This window comes from Trachymyrmex cornetzi, unplaced genomic scaffold (genome assembly GCF_001594075.2).
Source record: "Trachymyrmex cornetzi isolate Tcor2-1 unplaced genomic scaffold, Tcor1.1 scaffold65, whole genome shotgun sequence".
In the NCBI taxonomy this organism is placed as follows: Eukaryota; Metazoa; Arthropoda; class Insecta; order Hymenoptera; family Formicidae; genus Trachymyrmex; species Trachymyrmex cornetzi.
This window is the reverse complement of record NW_017299970.1, coordinates 198,601-211,603: the sequence shown is the minus strand read 5'-3', so window position 1 is coordinate 211,603 and position 13,003 is coordinate 198,601. Positions and strand designations below refer to the sequence as shown.

Here is a 13,003-nt window from a genome sequence, read left to right as displayed (position 1 = left end):
AATTTCAATCTTCCAATACCACATTCATTGAATTTAAGCACTAAAACAAGGTCAGTTAGATCACATAATAAAGATTAGTTAGATTAAGGATCTCATATTTAATTCACTGATTACCAGCGGCATACTTGGCACTAATATCAATGACTATCCACTGATTCAGATTTAGAAAGTAATCTTTAATGAAAATCTAATGTCACAGGGCTTTTATAATTAAAGTTTAGAAGTTAGTTTGGAAATCAGTACAACTATTTGCGCAATATTGATGAATTTCAAATAAATTTAACTGAAATGAATTTCAAATAAATAAAACTAGAAACTTGATGTTACTTCGCAATAAAAAATTACCTAAAATTAAATTTTATAATAATCAGATTATTTTTGCATTTTTTATTTTTGACCTCAGATTTGAATAAAGCGTTTTCAAAAAAATGATTCATAGATAAAATTTCTTAAAAATCAAACAAGCAATTTATAAAATAAAAGGAGATGACCTCAAATAGATCCACAAAGGGTTAATGGCTCTTCGGAATATTAACACATTTTAAAAGTGACTAGAGAGATATATATCCAAATTAAGTAGAAGCCGTCAGTTAGATTGTTCACGGAAAAAATGCTACAACCGGAAACAATGATAATTTTCGTTTATCAATACATTTGGTGATGATAACCCTAAGGACATATCTTAATAGCCATAGCCGTTAAGATATGCCAAACTTATGGTTATCTCACACTCGTACTCTAGTTCTTATAAATAAAAAATGTATTGATGGACGATCTTTGATCGTGGTAACCGTAGCCGTTTTTTCCATGTTAGATACCAATTTCGTGAAGCGAGTTACGATCGTTATCCGAAACGCCTTATCTCCGTCTAATTGTTTATCAGAAAATTTTGACGAGCATAAGTTTAACCGAGCTGTTAATTCAAGCTATAATGACGATAATTTATGTTACCGTTCGATGGGTAGTGTCGATTGTTAGCTATGATAAATTGAAGCGGAGAGAAACAACACGGTCGAAAATTGATGAACGCCTCCAAATCTGTACGCACACGAGCTCTCTTAACAAACACTGCACATCGTGATTAAAGACGCTACGCTACGCTATAAATATATTTCGCAAGTCTTACAGCTTCGTAAATAGAAACGCGATTATCTTTGCGTTATGATTACGCTATAAAAGATCTCTTCTTTTGCACACTTATCGGAAAACATGGCAGGACTCTGGCTTAACGCGAAGGAATTCGATTTGGACTCTTAATTCCGTTATCTTCTTGTTCTACAATTAATTGATAACGTCAAAAGATGATTCGGGATTATGATGTTACTTCTACAACAGCGAATTAGTTTGTACGGAGAGTTTACAGTTTCGCAGCTCGAGATCAGTCGCACGTTGTTAAACTTTGTTTTATTAACGATCAATACATTTATCTTGCCATTAATAAAATTTTCGTTATATCATAACACGTTTATGTTAGTAATATGATCGCTTTATTTTATACATCTTCTTACACATCTCGTACACGCTAAATATGAATAATAGAAAGAATGAAGGTATCCCATTGTCCTCAACGTTGTGATGTACTTGTAGCTTTAACTCGAAATCGCGGTTTTTACCACGCGAATCATAACAATAGCCTCCTGTGTTTATTTAAATAAATTACTTTTCACAATCTACAATAATCGTTTGCCATTGCTGGATAGACTTACATGCACTGTCAATGTATATTCGCTTTAGCCTCATACATTGTTATAGCAGAAATTTTTCTCATTTTTATTATACACACATTTCACACTTTCATAGTTTATCTTGTTCGCTCATATACCGAGATTGAGATAACGAGAAATTATTAAGAATTGTGTTATTAAATATTACATATCCAACCCTAGCCTATTGGCAGGGTTGTGGTCGGCAATTTTAAACGTCTTACCTGTCCATAGAAAAAGTCGTGACGTTCACCAATGTTTGTAATATCAAATTTATCAAAGTATTAGACGAAGAGTCACCTTCCTTCTAAGGTTCTATTGCATACTCCGTGCAATGAATCCTCGAGATCCTAAAGATTCTAATGGCAGCAAATACCAAGTTCGATGAGCCATCGATCTTTGGCGTTTCTTTCTACTAATTCACTGAGCGTAGAGCTCGCCTAAGTTCCTTCACAAATGGCTCAGTGTACCGATCACATGATCTTCCTCTGGAGTTAGACGTGAAAATTTTCTCACAAATTGCCTAAAGTCACGATCGCGTATCGTTTTGGCGCAATGCTTTTTGTTTAACAGATGATGAGATTGGATTGCACGAGTTTCACGTGAGATCTGAGGGATGAGGAGTGAGAAAGTCCATTGGCAGTTACGCGATCGATCGCACAGATCCTGCGAGTTTGCATAGACCTACTCGAACACGCTCTCGGCGGCCTCCCGGATCTTCACGATCAGGAAGGACCGTCTGCAGAGCTTGACGAGCATCTCGATCCTCTGTCAGGACGGCTTCCTGAGCTGTGGTAGGGCGATCAAGTAGACGTTGCCGAGGATGGCGCCAACGATCAGCAGCATCACGCTCACGGCCGACAGCAGCCGCACATATCGTACAAATCTACGGCCCCGGGCATCTTTCTTGCTCTGGTTTGGGAACACGGCCAGACCCAGAAGCGGACCCGCTAGCGCGCCCGCGACGTGTGCCGCCCAACCGACCCGACCGCATCCAAGCAACGCCGGAATGGGCAGCGATGCGACGTCCGCACCGGCCAGCAGCAACACGGCCCCGAGACGCCAGCCGGCGTAGCGTAGCTCGCCGTGACACTGCAACGAACGAGAAACAAAACGATGCACGGAGATGCTACGCAATCGCTTTTTCCTCTATGAAAAATCAAGATACAAATAAAAATAAGACTCAATTACAATGTTAAATCACATAGCAATCTACACTCTAAAAAGTATTATGTGTGGATTTAACATCATGCGGAGTTTATATAATTCTCACTGTGTTGGTGTTGATATAAACACCAAGATGATGTAGATTTAACATTTTTAAATTTATACCATGGTGTTGATTTGAAACCTTTAGTATTAAATCCACATCATGCTAGTGTTTATGTGAACACGAGAATTATATAAACATCGCATGATGTTACATTCACATCTATATTTTTTAGAACGTAATTTGTGAATTTAACGCTACTTCCAAAGTTTATTGAATCAATACAAAATTGGGTTAGATCTAATATACACGGAGAAAATTTTATATAAGTTTTAATACAATTTTAAATTACACTTTACTTCTTTAGGTTATATTTGTATTTTCGATAGACTCTCACAACATGATTCCGACTTAACTTTTACTATGGTAATACTAATTTTTATCACATAAATAAAGTAATTATTTTGTTAAGCCATATTCTAACATGAAAACAGTTAATTTTTACTATGGTACGCAAACAAAATTTGCTAGGTATATTTGATTTTGTAATAAAAAATTTTTACTACGAAAAAATGTAAAAATTACGTTATATTTTATGTTTTTAAAAAAATAACTATAGCATTTAAACTTATAATTTACATGAAGACCGCAGCTACTACCACATTATAGTAATTTTAAATATAAAATTTTCTCCGTGTAGCTTTCAAAAAGTTAATATAATTTTCAAAAATGCATAGGTTCGATCATACAAAGATAATACGATAAACAGATCTGTGTTTGTTTCTCGAGGATTTTTTATTACTGGTATTTCCCATAAAAAGAGTCCGTTACTCACTAAATAAGATACTTTCGTGAGAGTATTTTCAGCGAAAACATTCCTCCGCGACTCGACAACACATTTTAGTACAGCATCTTTTATAGTCCTTTTTTTTCCTTTGCTCCTTTTTGATAGTGTGACAAGCAACATTGCGCGGACTTTCAAGGAGCGAAGGGTCGGTTGAGGAGTCAGTTAAGGATTTACGTCGTATAAGCTCCGTTTTTTATAAATTGAGAAACTTTTTCTCTTGCTTACCAGGTAGAGATGAGCAAGATGACTCGTGAGTAGCGCGTAAACACCTGCCGAAGCGCCAACCAGATAAAGACTTGGTTGCAGAAGCGATGCTCCTAGAGCACCGCAGACTCCGCCGCCCAGATAGATAGTCGCCACTCCTATTCGTCCTTGCTCCACCTGCAATTATAAGTTTCCTTCGTTTCTATCTGCAATTCCGTACGTGCAGAATTACAATCTTTGTAATCTGTTCCTCATAAATAAAACTTGTTATATCGGATAATAAATCGGAATCCTCTAATACTAGAATAAAGAGATCCAATTTGAATTTTTTTTTATTTAAGCACAGCAATCCGTTATGTAATATATTGTGTAAAAAGATAAAAAATAATATACGTTATTACAAATCGAAATCTTATACAATATATTTTAAAAAATATAAACACAGTAAGAACTCCCAGTATTCAAGAAAATGTATAAAATAAGGAATATTAGGAATCAACGCGGTAATTAATGCAAATCTTTCCATTATAACAAATTTAATGTACATCGTTCGCAAACAAAAATATAGATTGAGAGCCGTACGTGTTTCGACTTACTTTAAAGTCATTATCAATGGAAGGATGTGAATAATATAAGGTTGATTTTATTGTGTGCAAATATGCAATAATCTGACTCCTAAATATATTCTTTATTTTTTTTTATTAATTAAAAAAAATTATTTCTAAAAGAACAATCTCTCTCTCTCTCTCTCTATTTTGTGTCATGCTTCCTCTCAATATTCTGTAAACAAATTACATGACAAAGAGAGTTTTAATTCGACTATGTAGGATTGTTATCTGGAGTAATCATAAAGAGGATCCTTCTGTCGAAGGAGGGGCTCGTTCCTTTAAATACGGTATCTCAACGCGCCAACTGAACGATGTCTCCGCAATTTACTTGATTGGCTCACCTCGAGTGGAGTAGCCAGGACCAGCTGAATGACCACGTTGAGTGCGAGGTGAAGTGCGTTCGAGTGCAGCAGCATGTAGGAGGCAAACCTCCAGCCCTGCACCCTCTGACGGGGATCGTAGACCAACCATCTCCGTAACGTCGCTTCGTCTCCCAGGCAGTGGACGGTTATCTGTTACGAGAGAAAGCACGTTTAATGTGCTTGCCTTTGCCGCGGAATATTATTCAGAGAAGAGCACGACATATACATCCAAGAACACGGAAATAATTATACGTCGCTGTTAGAAATAAAGTAAATTACAGTTAACAATGCCTTTATTAAATATGTATATGTATAATACTGAATTGTTGAAAATATACATTAAACTATATTTTATACTATTTTACTATTATACACTGCTGATCAAAAGTTTCACCTTATATTTATGCTGGCAATTCCATTTTTTATATATAAACTATGGAAATATGATATAATGTATTCTCTTATTTTCGGTTACGAAAGTATTCGACAAAGTCGTAAATTGCTGATAAATAATTATAAACAAAAATTGTAAGTAAACTTCTCAAATAAACATATATATGAGTTAGACATGTTTATGGTTTTTAAAAATATCAATTTTTAATTTTTGCGCTAGACATCGACAAACATTTGACGATTAACAATTAGAAAATGGTATGTAAACAATATTTTCACAGAAATTAAACATCAAATTAAACATAAGTCTTGATTAAGACATTTAAAGAAATTATCGACAAAATACCAAGAATTTGGGCTTTCGTTATCAAAATTCGAAGAGATTAAGCTTTAAGAAGTAATTTAAAAATATAAGTTATTTTTTTTGTTTTGGTAATTATTTATTTATATTTATAATATAAAATTATAATTATAATAAAGTTATATAAATTTAATATATACATCATATACAAATGTATATAAGATTTATATATAATATGTATATAAAATGTATATAACATTTGTTTATATTCGTATTGATATTATAACATATTTAAATTGTTAATGTAATAATTCTTATAATGTTAAATTGTTTATTTATGTTTCATTAATGATGTGTATTAAGATTCATTTTAGCAATATATAAAAAAATCTTTGAAATTTAATCGTCTCGACGAAACGTCTTTCATAAAAAATAATTTCTTACATTCCTTAGAGGAGAGAGAGGTGGCTTAGTAAATCCAGGATTCCCTATTTATTTTAGAAGCTAAATAAAGATACACGAGCACATGAATGAAGTGCTATTCCAGATCCTGTTGGTACGCCAGCTATTTCCGTAACGACATTTAGCTTTCCCAGAAGCGATTTGTTGAGATAGAAAACGTGTTCCATGCGTTTTTACTTCCACAAATCTTACACAGAAGTGTTGAAAAAATACTTATCTTTCCAGATTAGACAAAGCGACATAAAGTCTGAAAAATTAATGGGCCATATGGCGCGCTCTTTGCTTAAACATATACCTAATGTAGTTCTATATAAATATTCATATAAATATTCATACAAATTTTTATTTTTAATAAAAAAAATTTCTATTATCTAAAAAATTTGTATCTCTATCTGTTATATATAACAGAAGTATTGAAAACATTATGTGCGAGAAAATTGGTCAGATATATTTAAATTTTCTAAAGTATGAGATACAAATAAATGTTATTTAATTCTTAATATTTGTGAAATTAATCCAAATATTTTGCAATTTATGTGTGAAATTTATTTATTTGTCAAGTTTAAAATTTAATGAATGTGTCTAAAAGATAGCTTGAACATATAATTCATATAGCGTGCATCATAATCCATGATAAACTTTACAATAACGAATATTCCAATATCGCATAACGCCTTGCAATTGAGTACCAAATAACGATCAATCACATTATCGATCACAATGATTTACGAAGATCCAGGGAGCCTATTAAAGCAGCCTCCATATGCACATAGTAGCGATATCGAACATTTCGTTCAATATTAATCGCACAGTCAGCAAAATATTTATGTCACGAGCGTAGTCTGCAAGCAATTTATCAGCGCGTTTAATAACTTGCTCATCCGATTACGCGCGGAATTTATCGTAACCGTAATAAAGAGCGGCATGTACGCAATGCATTCGGTGCGGAGCGCGCGCAGGAGTCTGTAAAAATAATACCTTAACGATTGTTGTTTGCTTTTTTTTGTGCACCGCAGTAGAGTGCACGCGTGCAGACATTCTCGCCGGTAAATCACACGTGTCAGCAGGTGCGCCACTCTTTCGTGAGAGCTTGATACCTCCCCGACTATCTGTTCTGATGTCCCAGTTTTTACAAGCCCGTCTAGATTCGGGGTCTTCGTTCGTGCTTAATGTGCTTTTATGTTTTCCATCTTGGACAGTAAAATCCCTGGACATTAAAATCCAGTGTTCACTTTGCAGCAAATTATTGTCTCATGTCATGTACACTTCGTCGCGTGATGATATTTCAATTCGACGATGTGTCTGCAAGACTGAACTGAGCCCGACTTTGTCGTTTCATATCATAAAAATAAAATTCAACTGTACGAGATTGTTAATTTTTAAATCTGCGATTTGTTTTTACGATATTCTATTTATAGGTGTTAAACTTAATTCCTGCCGTTTTTCGTCTCCAAAATTGATTTGTTTCGAAGGGAAGATGAATGAATATCTTAATCAAAGTAATTATTTCCTCCATTTTCTACTTTATTACTAATTAATAATACTTTATTAATAATTTTTTTTCTTTGATTAAGGTATTTCCCTTCGAAACAAATCAATTTTGGAGACGAAAAATAGCAGGAATTAAGTTTAACACCTAATACAATTAAATAAGACATATTGACATAAATTGACACACTGACGCTTAAGTACATACCTATTTATATCATGTTTTATTTTTTACGAACTGCAGTTGTTATCTATTTTTTAATAAACATGTTTTTTTAATATCATTTCAAGATGAGCTTCATAATGCACATAATAAGATACAATAAATACAAATGAAATAATTGAAATATCTGATAACGTTTTTCTAAAATCATCAGCTATTGCACATTTCATATAAAACGTATCATGGGGATATTTAAATAATATTTAGATAATTATTTAGATAATAATATTTAGATAATTATTATAAAATTTTAAACAAATAAACAATAATAACTATTCATTTTTACAATAAATGGTCGTATTATATAAAAAAATCAATTACATTATTTCATTCCACCTTATAAAAGATGAAAGAAAATTATTTAAAGGAAAATGGACATGTGTCAGTTTGTCGCGATGACACAGTCACTGATTTTATCCAATACTGCGTCCTAATTCTGAATTCTAAACAAATGTTTGCAGCAACCCGTATAATTGGTGGTTACGTACGTGTATATGCGTGTGTGTATGTATATACGCACACTCGGAACTCCGGTCGGAGTTCGTAATTATAGAGGCGTCCGCATCCTACAACGTAGGAATTTCATTTTCCTAAGGTGCGAGAAAAGAAGAACGTAATATCTCGTGTAATATTCGTGCAATGCGGTGCAATATCGATATTCATGGTATGTTGAAATATCACTCGACGAAATTTGTCTAATACATAGTACCTGCGACTTTACAACACTCGTGATACAAATGAAATCTGAATGAAATGTGACTCCGTCAATTAGAATAAAAAAAATTAAACCAAAACTTTACACTTGTATGGATATAAAAATTTTACTTTACTGTTTATAAGTTTAGGAACATTTACATTTTCTCACAAAAGAAAAAAGTTCGGTTTAAAAAAGTCCTTCAAAGTTTTGAAAAAATTTATGCGGATCGAGAATATTAAATTATTATTATTATTATTTTCTGTAAACTGTTTAATTTTAAAGTTTAATTTTAAAGTTAAAACATATTGTGAAAATGAGTTTTTACACAAGAAATTCGATTATTGCGAAAAATTCTCGCATGATTTATTCAAAAAACATTTTAAAGCTTAGAAAGCTTATTTTAAAATACATTTTCGTTAATATTTTTGTCCGATAATATTTCATCAAGTTATAACACTTCAAAGTAAAATAAAAATATTTAAAAAATACCAATTTTTAATTTGATGTAATTTAAAAACAAAATAACATAATAATAAAATTAAAAAATAAATTTACAGTTATCTCTCCTCTTTAAAATGCATTAAAAAAATTTTTTTATGATTTTTTCAGAAATATTTAATTTTTCATATACCTAATACAAGAAAATCGCACGCGTTCCCAAATTTATAAGCAGCAGTACAGATAAATTTTTATTTTAATGAAATATACATAAACAAAAAATGTACATAAAGAATTTTATATTTATTGCGACTAATCATGTATCATCAAATTAAAGGAATTCCAAAGAATACAAGATTTTCTTAAAAAAAAAAACAAAATTCAAGAAACAAGTAATCTATAATTTTAAATCTTTTTTGCAATTTTAAAAAATTTAAATTTGCAATATTAGAGAGAGCATAATCGACAATTTACTGAAAAATCGGAAAATGGATTTACTGTTCAACATGTACTATCTGAAATGATCATTGCCATATCAAACAGAAGGCGGTACGTAAATCACAGAGGTTCGTTTTACGAGTTTCAGCTATCGTCTACTCGAAGAGTAGTACAGTAAAGTGACGGAACACGAAACAGAGGTTCTAAGTTAAATCTCGATACTTTCCACAAGCGAGAGATTTGTATCGTCTAAAGTAAAGAGAAGACTTATGTAGTTTCATAGAGAATGGCGTGAATTCGAGATCACGACTAATATACTATGATTTAACAATTTGATAATTCTATTATCAAATTGTATTTTACAGTATTTTTGTGCAAACTGGGTTAAATAAACGAATCAGGGAATAATGACAGATTATATAGTCAATCCAAAGTCTTTAACATTATTCTTAAGAAAAGTGTTGAAAGACACTAGATATTAACAATTAGTTATTAAAAATAAAAAATTGTTTCGTGAATCTTCGAACAAGCAAATAAGATAAAATCACATTCCCGAATTAATTTAAGTAAATCATATTTTAATATTTTGATTCCAGATTTTTTATTGCAAAAATATACATTATTAAATATATGTGAAGAATTAGAAGACCACAAATATAATGACTTTGGTCAATAATATCAAGGAAGAATCGCCAAAGAATCTATTATTGAATTATTTATTTATTTATCATGTAATATTCTGTGCATGCAACAATTATAATTCGTTACATGCATTTTTAGAAAGTATATCAATAAAAAAACGTAAATCATTCGGAAATTCTATAAAATATTCTAAAGATAATTAAGTCTACAGGATATAAGCAAAAAGGCAAAATTATAAATCTATATTTTTATAGCTTCAAAAAAAGTGAATTTATATTCAAATATCTATCTATACATTTACTTTTAAATATATCACTTTTTAATTTCATTGGATTATATAGCTGTATTTTATATATATATATATATATATATATATTTAGAATATATTTATATTAATATTTCAAGTAAAATGCGATATTTTTCATCATTCATTTTTCTATTCAGAGAATAATTTCCTCGAGCTTTTCTATTTTAATCTGTCAAGTCCAAAATTCAACATTGCGCCGTTTATACCGCTTATGCCGTTAATCGAGACCCGGAACATCTATTTCCGGTGATCTGGAGAACGTTTCAAAGATGGAATTCGCCCTCTTCTTTATTTCATCTCTCACTTCGAGGTCGTTGTACGTTAACACCCTCGATTTTCGTTCTCCCTCATGCTAACCTCTTTTAACAATGCATAGTGGTACTGCCATGTTAATGGCAGAAACGGAATTTCGCAGGATTCTCCGCAAATTAGAAATGCATTTAACTTCGTAGTTTTAAGTTTATATGCATTAAAAACATAAATTAACGCTTTGCTTCACATTATAAAATCAAAATTTGTGTGATAGTCGTATAAGAGCCATCGTTCGTTTTATCGTGTGACTCCGTTATATATTATAGTCATCATATAATTATACTGTTTAAGCTAAATTTTTCTTGGAAGAAAATAAAATAAGGATCGCTCATTTTAAAAATTGGAAAATTATTTTAGAAAAACTTCTTTCAAAAAAAGCCTAATAAATATATAATATTTTAAATATACATAAATATGTAAATATTTTTCTTCCTATCTTTTGGAATGCGCATGTACATATATTATATATATGTATATATACATATATATATCAAATTTTCTTTATCCATAAATATTTCACATTTTATAAGTTATATCTATTTTAAGATCCTGCTATAAGATCAGAAACGAAATAACTTTGATATCATATTCTGCTTCTTGCTCTATAGGTACATTCTGCTGTTTCTCGGTCCGGATGTAAAGTTCCTTAAATTTCGAGAAACGATTTGCGAGAGCGATACGCGCTAGAGCGATAAATATAACGGCTCGTTTCTTTTTATCGTGCAAACCCCCGCCGATGTTCTCCGCTTCCACCTTCAGTACGAAGCACCGCGGCGCGCATTCTCAGGCGTGTGTTTATACGTATTGTCTCATATATTACAAATTATCTCCCACTTGCAACAACGAGTTTTCACCAGACAATACTGCCGCGATAAAGTTGAAATTCACGGACTGCGGCTGTGAATTATTGGCGCCTTTAATTCCGCGGCTTTAGGTTTATACACTTTAGCGAGCATTTCTGCGTTCACGGGTAATTTTCCCGGCGGTAAAATGCCCAGGTTCGGACATTATTATATGCCTGGAAATATCAACTTTTTTTAGTAGTATAACGCTACTTTTTGAGCGTTTCATTAAGCTCGAGGGCGCGTTAATGTTCTCTCTCTCTAGATCGCTCACTCAGCCACTTTGAAAATCGCCTTTTCATGATACGCGTTTCATTTTACATGATCATTTAATTAATATTTAATATTTTTAACATTTTTTGTCACGCACGTGTATGTAAAATTTTTTCACTGATATAGCTAATTCTTTCTAATATATATAGGGTAAGTCGAGGGAAGATGCTATTTGTTAATATTTTCCATGTTTATCTTTAGATAGCATTAGTGACGCGCTCGATTTGTTCATTTGTGTAAGCCAGTGACGATATGACACTCACTGCTCGTGTTTATTTTCAAAGATTGTGAATTTATCGAGATAAATTGAAAAAGTACTGTTCTGTTAACATTTTCCACGAAATTTATAATTCACATTAATCTTTTGTAGATTTTATTTCGCAAATACGTAGTGGATTACATTGAAGTTTAGTATCAAGAGAATTTTTTAATCTCTTATATGATTTTTGATAGCACATGTTTTTAATATAGAAATTTCTGATAATATTTTTTCTAGTCGTGTTGGGGTAAGATGAAATTTGTTAATACTTTCCATGTTTATCCTTAGATAGCATTAGTTACGCGCCCGGTTTGTTTATTTGTAAGCCAGCGACGATATAACACTCGCTGTTCGTGTTTATTTTCAAAAATTGTTAATTTTAAGAAAAAAAATTCTTTATTTTTGGAATAACTAGTCTCTATTGTTGAGAAGAATAGCTGTTGATAAGAATTTTTATTCTTACAGATCATATATTGTGTTTTATTTAGTTGCGATGTTAGAGCATCTTATCCCAGGTCTTGTGGCATCTTACCCAATAGGTTGGGTAAGATGCCACTTTATAAGGTTTTTATTTTTTTACTGCGACGTAAAAGTCTTATGAGATACATGTATATATATGTAACTAAACCATAATAAATAAAACTAATCAAACTTTTCATTGGTTCTATATTATTTTATGTATCGATAATGGTTAAAAATATATCGCAATCCAAAGTTAAGTATGGCATCTTTACCCGATTTACCCTATATATATGAGAGTCGTTTGAAAAGTTTTGAGCCTCATCATGAAGATGGCGTTACTCGTCCAAGCCATTCTGGTATTATAATCGTGATACTTACGAAAGATATCTGTGACAATTGTGGCCACTTTGGACGTTCAGTTCTTGTTTGACAATCATTTGTGTCGTCATTTTGTAAAAATGGAAAAAATTGAATATCATGCTATAATTAAATTCTTGCATTTGAAAGGCAATACGTCTTTCTAGAGGCAATC

At 31.9% G+C, this 13,003-nt stretch overlaps 1 protein-coding gene across 3 annotated transcripts in view; it reads right to left on the bottom strand.

The window, feature by feature from the left end:
- Positions 1 to 588: 588 nt before the first annotated feature.
- rho-6 (serine protease rhomboid 6) overlaps positions 589 to 13,003 on the bottom strand; it is a 132,534-nt gene continuing 120,119 nt past the window's right edge. For all 3 annotated transcript variants that reach the window (XM_018516853.1, XM_018516854.1, XM_018516855.1), the window contains 3 exons: positions 4,914 to 5,084; positions 3,986 to 4,141; positions 589 to 2,795 (listed from right to left, as the gene is read on the bottom strand). In XM_018516853.1, coding sequence (XP_018372355.1) covers positions 2,475 to 2,795; positions 3,986 to 4,141; positions 4,914 to 5,084 — 648 coding nt within the window. In that variant the 3' untranslated portion in view covers positions 589 to 2,474. The remainder of the gene's footprint in view (positions 2,796 to 3,985; positions 4,142 to 4,913; positions 5,085 to 13,003) is intronic.